The sequence below is a fragment of the Montipora capricornis genome, chromosome 10, assembly GCF_036669925.1.
Source record: "Montipora capricornis isolate CH-2021 chromosome 10, ASM3666992v2, whole genome shotgun sequence".
Lineage (NCBI taxonomy): Eukaryota > Metazoa > Cnidaria > Anthozoa > Scleractinia > Acroporidae > Montipora > Montipora capricornis.
Window position 1 is genome coordinate 28,853,953 of NC_090892.1, and position 21,853 is coordinate 28,875,805.

A 21,853-nucleotide genomic window follows, 5' to 3' on the forward strand; every position below is an offset into this window, starting at 1 on the left:
TGAATAATTTTGTGCAAACGGGGCTTGGTGGTGAGTTTTTTTGGCGGTGAATTTCTTTCATGTATAAGGCCTGTTGACCAATTGAAGTGAGGTTGTGGCTCCTTAGCTGATTTTTCACATATAGATATTATTTATGTAGTTATTTTGCTGCGTTTTATACGTTTAGTGTGTCCTTTTCTGAAGCCAGTTCGGAGTGTGCGCGTCGGGATAAAAACAAGCATAATTGTCTTTTATGTTATGGTAAATAGCTACAAGAATTCCCATTGGAAATTACAATGTCATGCCAACAACATATCAATGAAGAAAATGTAAGACAGATCATCGAGAAGCTGAGCTAATTAATATGAAAAAGGTATTCTGACAAGTGCAACCAGGGAACAGAGGTAAAGGAGATGAACAACATAGGAGCGAGGCGATTTAGCATCGCAGGCGCAAGATTTGGTGCAGCGTTTTTTTGAGTTATTGGAGTATGCGTATGTCGTATATTTGAAGAAGATAAATGTAATGGCGTCGGACTCGAATGAAAATGCTATCGCTGATTTTGATATAGATGATGTGATAGATTGGGACAAGCACGATATTCCTTCAAAGGTCTGTTGGGTGTACTCTTTGGTGAATATTTTACGAGGGAAACGAATGATTTCCCAAGGAATAAATCGGTGAGACTCGACCAAAGTGACCACCCTGGCCATACACCTAAAATAGAAATCAGTTGCATCAAAGCCCGAAGGAATCTCAAAAAGTGGCCTTGGTTCTTTCAAGAACAACAAAAAGATAGCCCGTTTTGATATCTTTACATTCAACCAAGAACATTTCAATCGCTATGGGCTTGTGATGTCAAAATAGTTTCAAAAGTATGACCTTTTGAGCTTGGACTGATGTTTTTGCGAGCAAGGACCAACTGCCAGAGCGTTTCATAAAATGCCCAGGGAAGTCCACATGGAATTCTTACATTTCGTCATCGTTTAATCAAAAGAAAGAAACAAACTTTGAATGTCTGCCGACCTCGAGTTTTCGCGTTCCTCTTCAACTTTTGGAAAACATCCATGCTTTGTAGTGTGAGATAGGAAGAAAGAAAAATTTTGTTTCTTAATGCATATTAGCAATAGTGTAGCTTACTTCTTAACTTGATCTGGTGAAAAAGTGGCCTATAACTACTTAAGTGAACGATTGTGAACCCGACGGAAATTTACATCCTTTAATTTTTCTGCGTGTTGTAAGGTGCTGAATGTGAAATGAATTATTCATTATTGTCCAATTTTTGTACGGCTTGTCGTGTGGTATTAAGCTCATTTCGTGTGTTCAACTCGTCATTGCAATGCTTACTTTTTTTAAAGTTTCATTTCTAGCCCTATATTATAAAACCCTTTATCTTGAACTTTGGGGGATGTCATCTTTCAGCTGTGGAGTTAGTCTGCTGTTTACTTGAAGCTTCTCATTTCTTTTTTCGAATACACATGAATTGTATTAAATGGTATAAATTTGTCATTCATTGAATTTTTTTGTTATATAGTGTAGGCCTTTCTCTTAATATTTCAATCTCACTCGTCTCTTAGGTTGTTTTAATTTTTAATTGAGGTTGTTCTTATTTAAATCTATTTAAGCTAACCTGTAGTAAAACGTGGGAACTGGTAACTTTCAAGTTATGAGAGTTCCAACATTACAAGCAACCACTGGTTTATATTTTTGACAAATATAACAGATGATTTTAATTTTTCAAGATGATCCTACCAAAGAAACATTGTGTCCAAAATGTCTTCAAAATAAACCCTCAAAAGAAATCCTTCAAAGAGTTCACAAATAGTCCTTTGTAACTTTAAGAGACCATCATTTACCATTGTAATTGGGTATTGTCCTAGATGATTTCCCTCTGTGCTAACTTGAGCAGTGGTATTATGAGTTTCTTTTCCTTTTTTTCTTAGGATGAGTTTGACCAACTTCATAGTTTGAACGTGCAGGCACCCGATGTTGTATCATCATCTCCTCAGGGATCATCAACGGTCAGTCTCAATAGCAACAGCAGAGATGGTTTGGGTCTTGGGAGCCAATTACTTGCACCTCCTCACAGAGAGCCTACAGCTGGAGCTATGATCACAATGCCACAGGTTTGTTTCTGCCCTTTTATTTGCAACATTGTTATTCACTACTGACTAGTTATCCAATGTGACAACGCATGATACATGTATCTTTTTATAACTGTTCATGTTTTCCCTAAAAGGTATGTGTGCGTTTGTAACAAAAGTTTTATAAGTGTATGTGGTTAGGGTAAATGCCTAGGATAACTAATTTAGTGCCTGCCTGTGGTTTTAAAATCACTGCATTTACAAATATCCCTAACAAAGAAAGACTGAAATAATAATTGTTATTCTAAGTTTTGTTCACACTACACAATAAATTATTCTTTGGTAAGACAGCAAACAGCTTTTATGAATGTTGGGCACGACAAATTCTTACGTTCACTTAACTACAGTTGAGTTTCGATAGTAGCGACCCTCGTTACTTTCAGAATTAGCAGCCTTTGGGGGTCGCCACTTTCATGGGGTCATTACTTTCAAGGGGTCGTTACTTTGGAGACAAAAATCGTTTACAAATAGAGCTGGCGTGAGCTTTTTTTCCGAAATAAAAAATGAACAACATAAAATTAAAAAAAGAACAACATTTTACGTGTATTTGCATTCCATATGTATAGATTGTGTTTCATAAAAAGAAGATAACAAAGATAAATAAAGCAAAAAACCATATAGAAAACTACAGTACATGTGTATAGAGTTTTCAATTTCAATTTGAAGAAACATTCCTGTTGTTAATACGAAATTATACTGGTTTACAGTAGTTCTTACATCGCTACTTTAGTGAACTGATGTCAAGGACGAATGGTGGCATAAAGCTGCCCCTTGTTGTAAATTTAAGTAATTTATCTTGAACAATTTGTGACACTACACGAACATATTATTGTACATTAAATTTTTGACTATTGATTGACAAATTAATGGTATAGAGGTTTTTCATGGCAGCCATGTTGCATGGCAGAAACAATGAAAATGTTTTGCATAAGAAAGAACTTTTGTTCTCATAGGAAAAAGAATCTATTGTTCCTGCCATGCAACATGGCTGCCATGAAAAACCTCTATAGAGTATACCATTTAAATAACTTGGTCTCGCTACTTTCAGGGGTGATCGCTTTTTTCGGGAGGTCGCTACTTTCGGGGGGTTTTACTTTTGGGGGGGGTCGCTCCTTTCGGGATTTACTAGCGGCCACAAAAAAATGACGTTGATTTCGGGGGGAGGGGGGGGTGTTTACTATCGGAACTTTATGGTATTATACATAATTATTTTTCCTATTTCCTTAATACAACACACATTAATGAAATAATAGTTAAAAATGAAAGATGTGTTTCCAACTCAGCAAATGCTGATAAACGCTGAAGGTGACAATAGGGCCGTTTATACGAGAGAAAATAAGCCGCGGCTAACTTTGGCCGTGGCTTACGTAAGCCGCGAACACCCCGTATAAATGGTACAAAATCTACGTTCACGGCTTTCTCAAGCCGCGGCTTATCCTGGCCGGGGAGTTTGTACTCGTATAAATAGTTCCTTTCACGTCTTACGAAAGCCGCGGCCAGAGTTAGCCGCGGCTTATTTTCTCTCGTATAAACGGCCCTAATGATGATAATGTTGGCCTGACACCTCAGCTAAAGTAGTAACAATGTTAGGTCTTGAACTCTTTATCATTCACTCGCAACTTGAGGTCACATTGAATACTGACAACTTTTTAATTACTTTCTAACCAGAGGTTTGTGCTGATCCTAATCATGTGAACTAAAGGACAGGCTTAAGGTTATTCCTTAGTAATAGAAGTTGTCGTAAGATTTGAACTTTTCTTGATTGTTTCCTACATTGTGGTGACTCGAAATGTGCAATTAAAAAAATAGGTCACCAAGCTCGTTTGCGAGATAAAACTTGCTCAAGTTACTCATTTAATCATTGCGACTTCATCTGTCAAGGACAAGTTTGTTCCATGGGTTCACGCTATGTTTGGCCGGAACAGAAGTAACAAAAACAGGTGTATTGTATTGTTCAAAAGGAATAATTTAATGTTTGTTTTATGGCACAGGCAAACGTCATGAAAAGGCACTGATTACAAATATTCCTCAGGCACATGATCTCAAGGAGTCAATTTTGTGTCCATGAGTGAAGGCAACGAATACTTTTTTCTCTGTAACTTTTTTTTCTGACGTAATTTTTTTAAAAGTTTTACGGCACAAAGAGAAGGAGTAAGAGATTAAAATTATGCAAAAAAAGATAGGTCACCAACCTTGTTTCAGAGAAAACAGAAAGCAAACAAACCAAGCTCAAACCCCACAACAACACATCTCTCTGGTAGCACGGTTTCACTTTCAGTCTCGGGCTGAAATGACACTTAAGCATCAGCAAGGCTATCACTCGACTTTTTTTGGGAGAGTCTTCCATTCTGCTCTTTACTGCTGTGCTCTGTAAACGGCAGTTCTTCTTTCTAGCGAACTTTCCCGCACGAAAGGTCACCATTTTGAAATGTCTTTGGCCACATTCGATTTATCAATATTTCCACATGGGTACCAGTCTTTATGGTTAAACTTAAATGTTGTTTTGTTTAGAAATCTTCCTTGAGTCTTGAGACCACATAAAGCCTTGTTGATGCCTGAATATGAACGTTGCTTACCCTGTGTTATGCGCAGAACAGAATGCGCAGTGCAATACTAGGGAATCACCTTAAGATCCAAGCAGTTTCGTTGTGTGCATTTTTTGTAGCTTGATATTTTTCTTTGATTATCACTAATAAACTGAAGCTGAACCCGGCCAAGTCGGACATTTTGTTGATCCATTCGTAGTTTCACGAGGGGCCTGCACTTGACTACCTGCAATTTAGAGATGAACGAATTTCCATCTCTGACAAAGTAAGGAGCCTTGGAGTCATTCTTGACAAGCACATGACCTTTGATGACCAAATTGATCATGTCTGTAAGTCTTCAATCAATCACTTAAGGAATTTATTTAGAATTCGTCCATATCTTGACGTGAATGCTTCCTCGACGGATATACATGCATTTATAACTACACGGTTGGACTATTGTAATCATCTATACTTTGGACTACCAAAGTATAAAGTGCAGAAGTTGCAAAAAGAGAGCTTATTTTTCATACTCGTGATCGGAGTTTAGTCCAAAAGCAGAGTTTTCTCAACAATTTTGTCCAAGATTGTATTTGGTATAAATTATCAAATATCTGTCTATATGAGAGTGTGAACACTCTCATATGTTTATAGTATGTAAAACGCGTCTTCTCATAGCTGATACACAGTAATTTTGTCGAGGATTACTTGTCATACAATAACATTGCGTGAAACATTGTTACAGAAGTGCATTATTAGCCAATATTGGGCTAATAGGGTTCTGTTTACTTTACTTTACTGCACTGCGAATTGCTGTTCTTTTACATCGTGGAATTCATACATTAGTATGATTAAGAAGTAAGAGATGTACTGAGTCCTATAACGTGGACAATATGAAGGAGTTATATCAAAACCAGTCGGCCTTGCCCTAGCTGTTTTTTCCCACTTTGGTTTACACTGATCAATATGTATATACAGATACGAAATTATCGCAGATATATTTATGTAAGATTACACACAATAAGGAAATTGCACGGTTAACAACGGTTCATTTTTCTGTGTTCTTTAACTGACATAGATTTACGGCGAAGGAATGAGAAATTTTGGTCGGTTAACGTGATTTGAACAGATTTGAAATATTTTTCATGACCAGTCTGTTTTTAGCCAGCTGGTGTGTTAACCGTTGAAATGCGTCACTTTTTGTAAGAAATGTAGAAATCTCATTGATTTTGTGCATAGTTTATACTCATTAGCAACACCTTGAGAAAACAGTAGGGGACATAAATATAATGCCTTGTAGTTATACTTAATTGTTATTTGAAGGGGGTGGGGGCAAAAAGAGAGCTTATTTTTCATACTCGTGATCGGAGCTTAGTCCAAAAGCAGAGTTTTCTCAACAATTTTGTCCAAGATTGTAGGTCTCTTCGCTCGAATTTTCAAGACCTGCTGATCCAGCCAACTTGTAAGACTAAAACATATGGTGATAGAGCCTTTTCTGTTTGTGCTCCGAAGATTTGGAACACTATTCCTTTGGAAATACGTCAATCCAGTACAGTTTCATCATTTAAGAAAAAACCTTCCTTTTTATTAGATTTATTGAGAGTAACTCATTATATTTTTAATTTTTAGTTTTTAATTTTCATTCCTAAATTATAATTGTAGTTTTAGAGATAATTTTGTAAAGTGCCTCAGACAGGTAATGGATGTGAGCGCTATATAAATGAAATATTATTATTATTATTATTATTATTATTACTTTTATTATTAAACAAAAGGTGTCGTTGATTCTAGGAGCAAAATTAATAGTATTCAGACAGCTTAGATTTGTTTCTATTGAGCTCAGTAAGTGTGTGGCAAGATCAAAAGTTTGAGCCCAGGCTTGGCCCCCAAGTGATGACTATTGGGTAGTAACTTTCAAACCTCACTAGCCCAAGGACTAGTTAGTTAAAAAGTTAAGGTCAAGCACTGACATTTATAGGAAAACATAAACATCACTTGCAATCTTTGATATCAGGTGAACGAAAATTAGTGAATCTGAACAACCCCAGCACACCAAGCTTGCTTTCAAAAATATTGAAACCTGAGAGGTTGGTTATGAAAGCTAAGCCAATTGGGTTTGAGTGAAGATTGTGGTTGCAGATAAGGTGTTGTTTTCCTGGATTTGAAAATGCAAGTGCATGCTATGTCTAAGCCCTTTTATTCAAGACTCCCACAATATTCATTGGTTAAGGTCGTTGAATAAAAGAATTTATTGAAGATGTGGCTATATTGAAGTCTGATGTACTTTACAAGACATAACACACAAAATAACCATATTGATGACTTGGTATTCTTCTATTAATCCCCACAGGTTCCTCAATCGTCTTCCATCAATCCTGTGTTTCCTGGTGGTCCTAACTCTTTGATTTGTGACATAAGGCAGGACTACCTCCATGCACAAAATCTTGCAGTACGTTCAAGAACCCCACCAACTCCTACTTTTCCATCTGAAAACTTTGATCTGCCTCCCATCACTCCACCCGGATCTATCCACGCATCATTTGCAGCCGGTCAACAGCCCTTGCGAATGGCGTTAATTTCAAACCTTAACAGATCTAGCTCAATCCAGTCACAATTATCTTCATTTGTGTCACCAAGCCTCCCTCCTGCTGTGCGCAATTCAAGCATAAATCAGCAATTGCCTCCTGTGGTGACCGAGTCATTAGTGGAAGGTTCTAACATTGATGAACTCATTGATGAAATTGTAGAGCGAAATATGCCACAAGGTGTCAGTGAACCTATTGTTTTCACTCCTCATGTTTCTCAGCAAACAAATCCTGCTGCAGCTCATTTGCAAATGGCTCCAAATGCCTTACACAAGGGAATTTCCCAAGCCACAGTTTCTGTGACAAATCCAGGACATATAGCAGTTACTCAAACAAGTGGTACTGGAAACTCACCATTGCACATGGAAGTTGTGATGGGAGGAAGTCCTCTAAATTCTCCTTCTAGTCCAGGAAGCCCTTTGACATCATCCAGGAGTTCAAGTCCAAATGCAAAGCCAACAAACCTCACCGGAAAAGTGTCCTCGTCATTACTAGCAGGAAATCAAACCATGAGACTCGCTCAACCTGGATCTCCTTTGCAGAGTGCTGCACAGACTGCAGTAAAAAATGCAAGATCTTTTCCAGTGAAATCAACACAAGGACTTAATTCACAAATGCTGCAAATGGCAGTCCCATCTGCGGTGGCTTCCATTTCCTCTGCTAAAGGCCAAGTTGCATCTTCTCAATTGCACCCATCCACCAATGTTCCAGCAAAACATTCCATGGAAGCTGCAAATACCAATCCCCAGAGTCCTAGAGATACCTTGACATCATCTGGAGTTCAACCAAGTGTTCCTCAGGTGCAAGGACAGACTATTGGAAGCACCCCTACCAAAGTTTCTCCTCCAAAACATATTCAAGGCAACAAAGCTGGCACAACCTCTCTTCAATCTTCTGGCAAACCTATTCAAGCCATTTCCATACAAACTCTGGCATCCAATCCTGAATTACTCAGTCAACTTGTAAAAGCAATGGGACAGCACAATGTCAGGACATCAGGATCAGCAACAAATGTTCAGGGTGGCCAACCTTTAATTTGTTATGTTGTACCACAAAATTCAACATCAGGAGTGCGAAGTTCACAAACAATATCTTCAAGTCCACTGTCATCTTCAAGTCATCCAGATAATATGATTCTGGTTAATGCAAACTCTGCTGTAAAACGCCCAACAACAATAAACCCCCAGGTGGTTAATTTAACAAACACTGTTAATACTGGCTTAAAATGTAAACCAACAATATCTTCTACTCAGTTAAAAGAGACTATCAGTGGCTTAGAAACAGCTGTGAGTCAAAGCGTAAACCAAGAACTTAAAACACCCCCCAACTTTTCAGCTTTGACTGCACTTAGTAGTGGCACAATGCTCAGGGGAAACAGTAGCATATCCCTTGGAAAGCCAACCACTGCTGCTGGTATCAATAATATTCAGAAACCAATATCTACCCTCTCGCCAGTGCAACAAGTGGTATCCAGATTTCTTGTCGACAACTCAAACACTAAACAGGATGCCAGCTCTGCAGGACCTACCACATCAAATTCTGTACCATTATTACATACTCCTTTGTCAAGTAGTGGCAATGTCGTGCAAATAACCTTTGTTAATGAAGCAACGGCTATTAGCCATGTGGTAGCAGCTCCTCCTGCTTCCACCACATTGTCATCATCAGCATTATCTTCTGGTGGGATCCAGAACATTGGTGGGGCATCTCTAGCTCCAGGAGTGATTCCATCATCATCATCCTCTACATTGCTATCTTCATCACAAGTGTTAGACACCACCACTGGGCCACAAGCTCATCCTGATCAGCAAGATAGTGATGAGGATGACGATGACAGTAAACCATTATCTCAAGTGGCAGAAAACCTTAAGAAAGTAGGTGGCACAGATGAGGTCAAGAAGAAAAAAAAGAAAAAGAAGGACAAAGAAAAAGGTACCAAAAGAAAGAGGAAAGGAAAGGACAGCGAAGGTCTAGACATGTGAGTACAATGTACATCAAGTGAACCAGATATTGCAATAATTAAAAATGCTTCAATGCATCCAAAATTAGCCTATATCTGGTTTAAAATATTAGTGAATAAATGAAATGCTGGTTAATTAATACGAGAGTAAGCAAAAGCCAGTCGTGATGATAATATTGTTATATTGTAATATTAATTGTATTTTCCTGCAATCTTGACATCGTTTGTGATACGCCTGATTTTATTGGGTCAATGTGCGCCAAAGTACAGTGGCTCTGAGGAATAATTTAAAAAAGGAATGGATGCACATACTGCAAGAATTAACAATTGGGAAGAACCCTCTACAGAATTCAGCTGCTTCCTTTATTGGCCCTACTAAAATTAGAGTTTGTAAAGTTCTGAAAAAATCTTTTCTTTCTTAAAATGCTATGGTGTGTTAGCCTGGACTGTTGTTGATTGTTGTTTATCTGGTAACATTACATGCAAGTGGGGCTGAACTGCTAACATTAATAATTTTCTTCACCATGTATATGGGATCTTCGTGTCGAGTGAAAGACAGGAAAGTCCAAACTGTACAGTTAACATCCTATTAAATATGCATCTCAGATGGATGCGCCCTATTATTCATTCATACATGTAAATTTTTCCTATTCAGACATGTTTCTCTAATTTTTTTGAAATCAATTTCTCGCTTTGTCTAACTTTATGCTAGTATTCTTGGATTTCACGACATCACGGCCGCCATGTTGGTGTCCCCAAACAATGAAATGGCGGCCATGTTGGTGTCCCGATCCAACCTTCCGGGAATTGAAAGCTATTATTATGCTAACGTCTTCTTTTGTTTTCGTTGAAAAACATGGCTGTTGATCATGTGAGTGAAACCTAAGAATAACTTACTAACGAAAGGGGTGCTGTTTAGATGCATTTGATACTGGATCGTGGCCAACCCTAATGGACTTGTTTTGTTGAAATAAAAATTAATATTAAGAATGCCATTTTTAGAACCATTATACCGTTGAAATCCTTTGTAAGTGTAGTACAAGTAGCTCTAGATTAAAAGGGAGAATAAAGAAATAAGTATAGATACAATTAATGCTATTTATTTTAGGCCTCTTACAGCCTATGAGCTTTTCTTCAAAGAAACCCAAGCAGCTGTCCGGACAAAAAATCCATTGGTGAGAACTCAAAATATGTGAAACAAGACCTTAAGTAATGTTGTTATTAAAATCATAGCTACACTGTAGGTAAGTAATGTTGTTATTAGAATCATAGCTACACTGTAGGTTTTCTCAGATATTTAAAAAGAAGGTACCAATGTAGAAGAAGCTAAAATTAGCCACACTTTAGGTGTTGCTTGAGTCAAATGTTACAGTTGTTAATCTCAAACAATAACAAAGTTTTTCATTAATTTTGAGGTCTTCTAAAAATTTATACGTCTCTGAAACCTGTGCTGCCAAGAAATGTTTAGTTATTTTTGAAGAGTGATAAAAATAGTAATTGTTATTATTGTTGTTGTTTAGTAGGTTTTGTTGGAGGAACAGTTAATCTTGAAACCTGTAAACTATTGCCATCAGTGTTTTGAGTTAGTTTAACAAATTAATAGATTATGAAATAATATATGAAATGGATCATATATGAACTGCAGATATAAGATCAAGTGAAGCTATGATCCTCGCAGTTATGAATGCAATTTTTGCAATTGGGTAAAGAGACCTGAGAAATTCAGGACTTCAACGGGGTTTGAACCTGTGACCTCGCGATACTGGTGCGACGCTCTAACCAACTGAGCTATGAAGACTGACGTGGGAGCTGGTCATTTGTGGGTTCTAATGTTCCCATGGCTTCATAGCTCAGTTGGTTACAGCGTTTCACCGGTATTGCAAGGTCACAGGTTCAAACCTCGTTGAAGTCCTGAATTTTTCAGGCATCTTTACGCAATTGTAAAAATTGCTTTCATAATGCGAGGATCATAGCTTCATTTGAAATTAATAGATTGGTTTGATGGGTAAATTCAACATCTGTCTCCCAGTAACAAAGGACTAGTGGTAGGTGACATCATCATCAAGACCTTCAATATAAACATCTTAACTTATTAACATTAAAATTTATTATTGGAAATTTTAACTAGGCTCAGTTCGAAGATATCAAGAAAATTGTAGATCAGATGTGGGAAACCTTGAGTGAAAACCTTAAAAGGGTTAGTGATTTTGTTGACAAATTATTATTTTCTTTGCTTGAAAAGTCTCTTTCTGGTAATACTGCTTGCTTCTGCAAGTTCATCTAACAGCTCGTAATAATTATTATTGTTTATGTACTCAATTTAGACATTTCAGGAGAAGGCATGGCAGCAAGAAAACCAGCAAAGAGCTAAGAAACTGTCACAGGTAAGGTGGTAGAATATCTGAAACATTAAATTTTGTCAACTGAGCAATGTTTAGGACCACACTTACCCTGTAGTATTCTCTGTTTTTGGTTTCATTTTCTGTACCGGTAATTCCCAGTAACACACTTTTAACACTTTTCCCCGCAATCCCTCCTTTTTTACCTCATCTAAAGTAAAATTAAGTCTGTATTTGGTGTTAGATAACCACTCTGTGAAGGTGCTTGTATTCCTTTGTTTTTTGGTTGTCGTCATTTATCAAGTACACATTGTTACTGGTAATGCTTGTGAGATTTGTTAACCTGGAGTGAGGAGATAAATGATTTTTTCCTTAATGTGTGGGGCCCTAGAGTGTGATGGCTAATTAGAGCTATGAGGCAAACATCTCCAAGAGACAAGGAAAATTGCAAATGTGCAAACTATGGCCTTTCGTGGTAAAACAAAATGGATTTACCACATGGCTTAGCTATCAGTGGTACAAAAATGGAAAAGCGGAAATGACACAAAAACTGACTGTTATCAAGTGCAACCTGCTTGAGTTGAACAAAGTACATGCAATGAACATGGGTCAGGGTGTGTGTTCAAATGCTTCTTTACTACTGTAACAGTTATTTCCATGTGAGTGGAAGCATTACTGTATGACGTATCCTCCAAAGAACCATGAAAGGCAACCACATTACAGAACCTACAGAAAAGGCACATGGCTAAGGTTAAAACCCGCCTGAAGGCCTTCCATCCACCCATATCAACAAAGACAAAGACAGCACCCTCTCAGGCCATGCCTTGTTGTCTTCTATCAAGGAGATGATTGAAGCCAATCAAGAGCTGGTTACTTTCAGCTCCCAACAGACCACAGTTTTCAGTCCGACTCAGTTTTCAGCCATCAAGGTTCTTGTGTCTGCATCAGTTCACTCAGCTTTGTCCATGTTTCAACTTTTGTCTGCCACTCACCTTCCATCCTCACTTAACCAGCTCTTTTGCACTCCTGGTATAACATCTTCTCTGAGTCTTTCTAGACCATTAGACATTGTCAATTTTTTGGAGAACAAAATACTCAGGGGAAGCCATGGTAACCCAAACCATGTGCTTCAACTGCAACAAGTTATCCAGTTGCCGATGCCGTAACTGCAGCTACCTGCACAAATGCTGCTGCTGCTATACCACTATGCATACCACTATGTCTTGCCTTCACTAACAACCCCTGTGAGGGAGGAAGTCCTACGTTATGCTTCTTAGGACCTGATGAACCATCTCCTGAGCCCACACAAGGATGTATTACCTGTCTCCGAAGGGACAGTGATATATTTTGCTTCCTATCTAGCTAGAACAGTGCTTCATAGCACTATTATTAAACGTTATTTAGCTGCAGTTCGTAATCTTCACATTACAGCTGGGTACAACAATTTCCTTAAGGCTGTATGGTCCTGCGTGGCATCCTTTGCTACCCGATCAACCAGGGCATCCATCACCTGCCAGTAACACCGTAGTACCCCTTGCCATTCGTCCTGTTCTGCAATCATTTCTATTATTTGGGCTGCTTTTAACTTAGTCTTTTTCGCCTTAGTTCATCATTCCCAGGGTAGCTGCTGGTTCCAGACTCTTTATCAGTCTAGTTTCTTGTCATTTTCCCAGATTTCTCATTGGGCTTTTTTGCTTAAGGTAATTCCCTTGAAATTGTTCTACTATCAAACTTTTTTGGAAACTTGGCATAATTAACATTCATGATATGAACATTTAAAAAATGCAATAAAAAAGTGGGGTCACCGTGCTTGTTTACGCGTCAGCAGGCTCTTAAAATGGGGTATTTTTACTGTTTTCACGTTAAAAATTCGAATCACCTTCATACAGAATTAAGCCTTGGTTACTTCAAAGACACAACATTTTATTTTGAAAATAAAGCTTCTTTTATTTACATAAGCAGTAACGCTTCATTTACGCCAACTTTGATTCCCTGGTTGTGGGAATATTGCACTTTTTGGGACAGTTCTGTGGTTAGCTTGAAGTCCTCGCCTTGGGTAAAATACACCCCGGTATGGAACTGTTTTCCAAAAAAAATTCATGTTCTACTATCAAACTTTTTTTCTTCTTCAGATATGGTCTTTATTAGACTGTTCTTAGCAAATACCTGAAAAAAAATCGGTGGTCACCGTGCTCGTTTGAGAGAAAAGGAGCATTTATTTCGCTATCGGGTTTAGTTTGAGTGAAATCTCTTCCATTTTTTATGCGCACGTGCTCATGTGCGCGCGCTAATGATGCGAAAATCGTGCGCAGTAGGGATGCGCAATGCAATACTAAGGAATTACCTTAACCACTTTATTGTTTGGCACCTGCTGTCCTCTATGTTCAGGGTTTTTAGGGGATGTTGTAGTGGAGAGAATGTTGAGCAGAATATGTTCTGTTTTGATATTGATGCCGTGTTTCAGCACCAGTGTGGCTCTTTGAAGAACTTTGCGGAGGAGTTGGCCCCTTTCCCACATGACATTGCATTGTGTATTACTTCTAGCATAATAGAGGGGAAGTACCTAGCCATGTGTAAGCACGCTCTCGTCAGTCCCATACCAAAACTCAACCCCCTGAAGTAATTGAGACCGACCTCAGTCAAATTTCAGTGCTTCCAGTCCTTGTGAAAGTACTTGAAAGAGTCCAGCAACGTCTTAACAGATCCAAGCTATCCCTAGTTACATACCTTGCTCATTGATTTTAGCACATGGCATTTGATCTCATGGATCACTTGCTTCTTCTAACAAAGCTCAAGGACATGAACATTAATAAGAACTTATGGACATGGATGCAGAGCTTTCTAAGTGAATGTAAACAGCAGTTGAAGCTCCCAGGTGGCCTCTCCAGCATTAAGAACTCTCCTGTCGGGGTACCACAGGGCTCGGTAATCTCTCCAGTACTGTTGAACATCTTTATCAGAGATTTTGAGAGCATTTTCCCTTTGCATCTAGGTGAGCGTATTTGTGTATGTAAATATGCCAACAACTGCACTGTATTTGAAAGCGTGACAAGGAACTGTGAGTCCTTGATGGAGTCCTCAACAGTCTGCAAATGTGGGCAGACTTGAATGCTATGGTTGTTAACAGCAAAAAAATAAAGGACGTGTGGATCTCAATTAACAAGTTATTGCCCCCTTGTGTGGGGGCAATAACCCTATCGAAAGGGATCCTGGTTTTCAATCTCCTTGAAGCATGGCAACAGAATGACTTGCGCTGGAATCGTCATGTGTACAAGACGAAAGAAAAAGCAAACAAGCGCTTTGTTCTTCAGTGAATGTAGGAAAGAGCAACCTGCCCAAGGATGTTGGAACCACCATCCACTACACTCAAGTCTGTCCACTGTTAGAGTATGCATCTTCAGCCTGGAGTGGTATCCCCAAACACCTCACTGAAGATCTGCAGTGTGTGCAGAATCACAGCCTTTCAATTATTGGCATTCCCAAGGCTAGCCTACTTAACCTTGAAGAGTGCAGAGATGCAGCTTCCAGGCACTAACTCAAGAGAATTTAAATGATAAGGACCATCCCACTTACTCACTGATATTGATGCCTACGATCAATAGTCATTGTACTCCATTGTACCACATTTTAGGACTGATAGGCACATGAAGTCCTTTGTGCCAAGGAATAGTCGCATTTTAAACAATCGCTGATGTTCTCTTGGGTTTTTTTTCTGGGAACCTTATTTTTTTTGTACAATTTGCCTCCCATATTTTCATGGTTTAATTTTATTTTTGTAAACTCATTGCATTTATTTAATGATGGATTAATAAAGCTATTATTATTATTATTATTATTATTATTATTATTATTATTATTATTATTATTATTATTATTATAGAATCCTTAAAGTCTTGCTCTTTTCACTTATGGTGCCGAGTTCAATCCAGGAGCTTGTGGCAGTCATAAGTCTTCTGGATTACTTGATGGATAGAGTCCTCCTAAATATGTGAGCAGTCCCAAGGAGGATGATCTTTTGTAGCTCTGTTATTCGGGTCCTGTTGGACGGGCTCAATACTTGGATGGGTGACCGTCTGGCAATACCCAGTGCCTTGTCAATGAAAAACAGGAATCGAATGCTACTCACTAATCCTTGATTACTGCTTGTACTAAAAACAGCTGAGGTCAGAATGATGCAAAATTGTCATTTCAGGATGAACCAAGTACAAAAGTGACAAAAGTAGGCTTGGGAGATGTTGCTGCTACTGTGGCTACAGCAGAATCCTTTGCTTTAGCTTCACCTATTGTAATTGAAGATAGAAATGATGCTGTGGCTGTGGCTGTTAATAAACCACTAAGCCGAACACCAGCTCAGGTAGCGATAGCTAGCAAACCTGTAGCCACAGTCACTCCCATGGCAGCCACTAAGCCAAACAGTGACTCTGTCAATCAGCCATCGTCCATTCCAGCTAAACCCAAGGTCAGTACTTAGTGAACCCCTTTTTGTTCATGTTTGACAACGGATTGGGTAGTTTTAATCTCTATCATGCCATCTTTATTGTTTGTTTCTAAACTTGAGGAACTTATTTGTTGACACAAGTTTTTGTGGGGCTATTTTAATCTGCTCCCAAAACATTAACACCGTTGCTAGTAGCTTAGTATCAAGGCACTGTTAGACAATTTTTATGGCAGCACCATCGTGAGATGCATGCGTCATTGCATGCGTCATTGCTCACTGTAACATACTTTGCAATGCCCAAAAATATGCACGACAAGTTGCAGAAACCATTGGGGAATGAGAATTGCGTTCTACTTTCAACAAAGCTTCATGCAACGTTGCACCGAATATTTCAAGCGTTGCCCAGTCCTGCAACTTGTGTTGCAGTGGTTTGTGGCACCAGCCAGTGAAAATGTTCCTTTAACCTAGTGTGATCATCGAAAACGAGACAAGTTGCATGAAATGTTGCCTAGTTAACACCCATAAAGCAACTTGTTTCCATAATGAGAACTTTTGTTGCAACAAAATTGCAAGACAAGTTGCAAGAAAGCTTGCCGAGAGTTACGGCACCCTAGTGGGCATTGAACAAGGAGGCAGAGTGACATCATGCACTTCCTCTTTTCTGATCATAGTCCTGTTCAATCTTTCTTAGAATGTGATACTCAAATACCTTTCAAAATGCAAATCAGAAATCTGCTTTTTCTTGTGGTAATGGTATCACAGATATTAAAGAGCATATCAAATGATTTTGATCAAGAAATTAGCTTTCAAAATCAAAGGATATCCATGGCTTACAAACCTTGTGTTCTTATGGAATTTTTGTGTTAGCGCTATTTTCCTTACTTGGCTTGACTCTGGCATTTAAGAATCTAAAAATATTGTTAAAATCACCTTTTTTGACCTTTGCAGAAGAGTAAATTGATTGTCAACCCAATAAGTCAGCGTATGTGTGCATGCGATGGCTGTAACAAGCCAGCACGCACCACCAAGGAACGTGGCACTCAATACTGTAGCAATGAGTGTGTTGTCAAACACTGCAGGTTTGTCAGACTTTTGCATAAGCATAAACAGTTAATTTAATGACCCAACATAAATAGATAACAAAAAAATCAGGTTGACAAACGTTTTAAGAAATTTATTTCAGATTCAGTCTTAAGAAAGACAAAGTCAATTTTCTTTTTTGTTCTTACAGTAAGTTTTCTTCTGTCAACTTAATTAAGTGGGTCAAACCAGTTTCAACACTTCGGAGAAAATTCACCATTCAGAAGGATTGCCTAAACAACACTGTATCAAACAGTTACATGATTATATCTCAAAAACAAACTCTGTAACCTCGATTTCTGATAGTTGGAAAGTGATTAGTAGGTGAAGGTACAACTCTTTGCGAGAAAGAATGAAATTCTGGAGTGAATGTTTTTTAACTTTGCAGAGAGTTTCATTGTATTCTGGTGATCACTTTCCAGAACCCCTTTTCACTTTTGAGATATAAGCATGACAATATTTATATATGGTGTTTTTGGTGGTTTTCCTGTTGATGTAGTAACCTATTACGTCACAGCGAGTGACTTTTGTTGTTTCATACAGTGTGGTGCCATAACATTGCCGTTTAATAGGTGAAACGGTCCATTTAGAATAAATGAAAGGTCATAATTTGAACTAAGGAATGAACATGAAGTGAAAGTTGTGGAAGCAACTGAGGCGAAGCAGTTTTGTAGAATCAATCCTTCTGATAAGAAAATCCCTTAACATAATTATTGCTAAAACTAGTTTGACAAGTTTATATTGAAGCCAAAAAGGATGAATTTCAATCACAGCACTCTTTACCAATGATTTGGGGAATCATTCCTCTGACTACTACAAGTAATGTTAATCACGTGACGCTATGATCCTCGCAGTTATAAACGCAATTTTAGCAATTGCGTAAAGAAGCCTGAAAATTTCAGGACTTAACGCGGTTTGAACTTATTTTACATCCGCAGTTTATTATATGATTCACTTCATATATAATTTCGTTCATTGACTCATTCATCACGGGAACATTTAAACCCACAAATGACCAGCTCCCAACATCAGTGGCTTCATAACTCAGTTGGTTAGAGCGTCGCACCGGCATCGCGAGGTCACGGGTTCAAACCCCGTTGAAGTCCTGAATTTTTCAAGGTTCTCTACTTAATTGCTAAAATTGCGTTTATAACTGCGAGGATCAAAGCGTCGCTTGATTTCATATCCGCAGTTCAATATTTATTTGATTCATTTCGTTCAAGCAATGTTAATGTTAGTTGAAACAACTTTTCTATTTGAAGCCAAAAAGGATGAATTTCAAGTCAATCACAGCACTCTTTTGAGTAATGTGCATCTAAAGTAAGAGCCCATCAATATAATTTTAGAATCCTTTGATATGTATTCGCATTGAACACTGTAGCTAAAAGCTCGAAACAGGCAGCAGGGAAAACCATGAGTATAGCAGGCGATTGGAAGTGTGGAAAATCTTGCGCCATCTTTCCAAAACTGAGCATTTTGTGTGGGAATCCTGGGAATTGGTCTCATCTCCTGGATCATTCACTTTTCATTTCTTTTTCTTGTAGACTGGCTTTTACAGTATGGGTAACGCAGAGAAATATGAAAGAGAAAGCAGAAGCCAGTGCCTGACACCTAACTGTTAAAGAAAGGGTGATGGGTGATCTACGTGTAAAGATAATTTGACTCATCCGGATACCTCGTCTGTTTTTCTGACGCACCGTTTTTAAGTACATGGCATTGTCATAAAAGTGCCATGTGTACGGGTTAGAGGTATTGTAATAGTTCTTGTAATGAAAAACGAATTGGCCGCTTCACTATTTGCATCAACGTTTCGTGTTCCAGTTTATTAGTGGTGTTCATAATTGTTGTGAATAAAAGATATAATTTTTGTGAATAAGTTACACTGTAAGGAATTCTGAATACCTTAGAGTGTTGTTAGCGCCTTTCCAACTTTGATTAAAATAGAGTACGGGGAGATGTTGTTAACTAACTCGTACGTAGGTAACTCCGCGAAAATACCAACAGGCCAAGAATGCCATCCTTAATTAAGGGCAGCCGCCTTAAGCCTATCTCGAAAGCCCTATATCGTGCAACGATGATACGGCCTGTTGACATGCTTTCAAAAGAAGAGGACGCAAAATAATGGCAGTGTCTTGCCTTCAAATGTCTTCCTTTAAATGAGACAGGAGTTACGACTCGCGGAAAGTTTTAGAGCTTTTGAAAAATTTGCTCTTGCTTTCGATGAAAACCGGACATCATTTCTTCCTATTGATGATCTGAGTCAACAGCAAGTTTGAAGGTCTGTCCGGACATACAGACCATTGCAAATCTGCTTTGAACATGTGGTATATTTAACTTGCGAAAGATGTGTCGTTAGAGCTCGACGATAAAAAGTGTCAAAGTGTGGTTTCCTTTACAATATTACATGAGAAATATGATTGTTTAGTAAAATAAATTATTGATTACTATGTGCTTGTCATCTTGTAAATTAGTTTTAAAAACACAGGGAGAAGAAATAGTAAGAGGCCGTAAGACAAGTTACATTACCAATAGTAAGGTAAAGACAGTCCGTTACGAGCCTAGAAGGCCCACCAGGCCGACACTTATCTCCGGTTTCTGTAGCATGAAGCGACTAGGAGTTTTTCTACTCCCCTCTGGATGGGCAGGGTTACCCCCAGCATTTTCGCCGGTACCCATTTATACACCTGGGTGGAGAGAGGCACCATGAGAGTAAAGTGTCTTGCCCAAGAACACAACACAATGTCCCCAGCCAGGACCCGAACACGGACCACTCGATCCGGAGTCGAGCACACTGACCATGAGGCCACCGTGCCTCCCACCAATAGTTATCGCAGTATGAAATAGGTCGTTTCCTTTTGCATTTGGCATGTTATTCAATAACATTGAATAACAATAATTTCTTCTTTCCAATAGGCCCTTTGCGTGACCGTGACACGGGACCTTGAGATTTTACAGTGATTTTACTGCTTTAAAAATTTATTAAGATTTATGTGGGAAACAGCTGCTGTTGCAAAGCTTGCCGTCCAGCATTAAACTCACCATAAGATCTCTCACATAAATGTCAGTGGCCTCAAAATTGACAGTCGTACTAATTTCATCAGGGTTCGTGCAACTCCTTGAAGTCCTTGAAAAGCCCTGGAATTGAATTTTGGACTTCCAAGGGTGCGTGAAAAGCCCTTGAAAAAAGGGATTTTGTGGAAAACTGCTTGAATTTTTGCTTGGGTGAAAATTGTTGAGAATTTCATCATGCTAAGCTAAAAAGATATTTCAAGAATTGAGCCCAAGATTGAGTATAAGGGAAACATTAAAATCAAAAATTAAAATGCCCGTTTGTGCACTTAACTTGCATGATGTGGTAAGTAATATTAAGGTGGCTTTTTCAGCAAAGAAAACACTGAAACACTATGTATGGCATAGACATCGTCTTATAAAGACTCCTTGAAAACTCAATTTTTGGTTCTTGAAAACTTCTTGAATACTCCTGGAATTTTATAGACAAAATCCAGCACGAATCCTGTTTCATCACGCTCTTTCCCATTTCAGGCATCTATTTTGTACCACGACATTTTTTTGATTGACACGGTCATGCAAAAGAGCTTATTCTTGGGTTTCACTCACGTGATCAACAGCCATGTTTTTTAACGAAAACAAAAGAAGACGTTAGCATAATAATAGCTTTCAATTCCCGGAGGATTGGATCGGGACAGCAACATGGCCGCCATTTCATTGTTTGGGGACATCAACATGGCGGCCGTGACGCCGATTTGGCTGCTCATACGTAAGATTTCGCCTCGTAGAGACACGTTTAAGAAGAGGCAGCCCAAGTAGGATTTGAACTCGGTATCACTTCCTTCAGAGGCAATCGCAAGTTTTAAGCCTTTAGGAGACAACTGTTTAGTTCAACTGGAATTTTCCTACTTAAGGAGGCTCGAAAGGGTTTTTTTGTTGCTATAGTGTTTGTGAAACGATGAAAGATAACAAAGAAGGATATTTCATATCATGCTGTTTACTATTTCCAAATCTCTCTCTTTGTTCTAGAGATATTCAAGTTTTTAAAATACTCAAATTAGCCAAGTGATGACAGCATACACTCAACCAAATTTTGATCAAATATGATGAAAAAAGATATGTCAGCCAATTTGTATCAGAAATGCTTGCTTCTTTGCAGTAAGGCCCGTGTGCCGAATCTAATGCAAATGAGAAAAATTTGCTCATTTGCATTAGATTCGGCACATGTAAAATGCGACGTTTAAAACGGGCCTAAGATTCTAGTGGATGTGCTCCATAAAATCTCGGCATACCAGTTTTGTTACCATGGCAACATACTGGGTTCCTGTCAAATGCTTATCCCTTGAATTTTTAGGTTTATCACATAGAATTCCAGGAAAGATTAAAAACGCCGTTTGGAAATATCTACCGTTTTACCGTTTGGAAATATCTGCATTGGTTCTGGAGATATTTAGGTTTGAAAAATTTGTAAAATATGCAAATGAGAGGACTGATGACGTCATTCACGCAACCCAATAAAACATCGTGAAAAAAAATTGAGCGACCTCGGTCAATTTCCAGCAGAGACCATTGAAACTTGGTAGGCTAATAGTTCTTCAGGCAACACACCTGCGGCTATTTAACAAACTGATATCAGTTTTTCATGCGTCTGTCCTGTTATTGATCATGAATTTCATCAGAACATTGTCCAAGTAGCTGTGGATCCACGAGGCGATAGCCAAAGGTGACCAGCGAAGTCTTTACATAAGGGAGGTCTGGAACCCATGACCCGGAGCCTACAACTTGTCACGACGT

General features: G+C 38.6%; 1 protein-coding gene across 1 annotated transcript; it reads left to right on the plus strand.

Annotated features, from left to right (window-relative positions):
- Positions 1-468: 468 nt before the first annotated feature.
- LOC138022352 (uncharacterized) lies at positions 469-19,497 on the plus strand. Its single transcript, XM_068869464.1, has 9 exons — positions 469-591; positions 1,923-2,105; positions 6,999-9,211; positions 10,302-10,368; positions 11,322-11,390; positions 11,518-11,577; positions 15,725-15,991; positions 16,919-17,049; positions 18,595-19,497. The coding sequence occupies exons 1-9, from the start codon at positions 505-507 to the stop codon at positions 18,656-18,658; spliced, it is 3,141 nt and encodes a 1,046-aa protein (XP_068725565.1). The 5' UTR covers positions 469-504; the 3' UTR covers positions 18,659-19,497.
- Positions 19,498-21,853: the final 2,356 nt, after the last annotated feature.

What these genes read in the sequence shown, in the direction of transcription:
- LOC138022352 (XM_068869464.1), top strand. Translation starts at nt 505, where the DNA reads ATGGCGTCGGACTCGAATGAAAATGCTATCGCTGATTTTGATATAGAT. An exon ending in TGAGTGAAAACCTTAAAAGG is followed by an intron (nt 11,391 to 11,517) that starts GTTAGTGATTTT and finishes TACTCAATTTAG; the next exon opens with ACATTTCAGGAGAAGGCATG. An exon ending in TGTGTTGTCAAACACTGCAG is followed by an intron (nt 17,050 to 18,594) that starts GTTTGTCAGACT and finishes TTTTTCTTGTAG; the next exon opens with ACTGGCTTTTACAGTATGGG.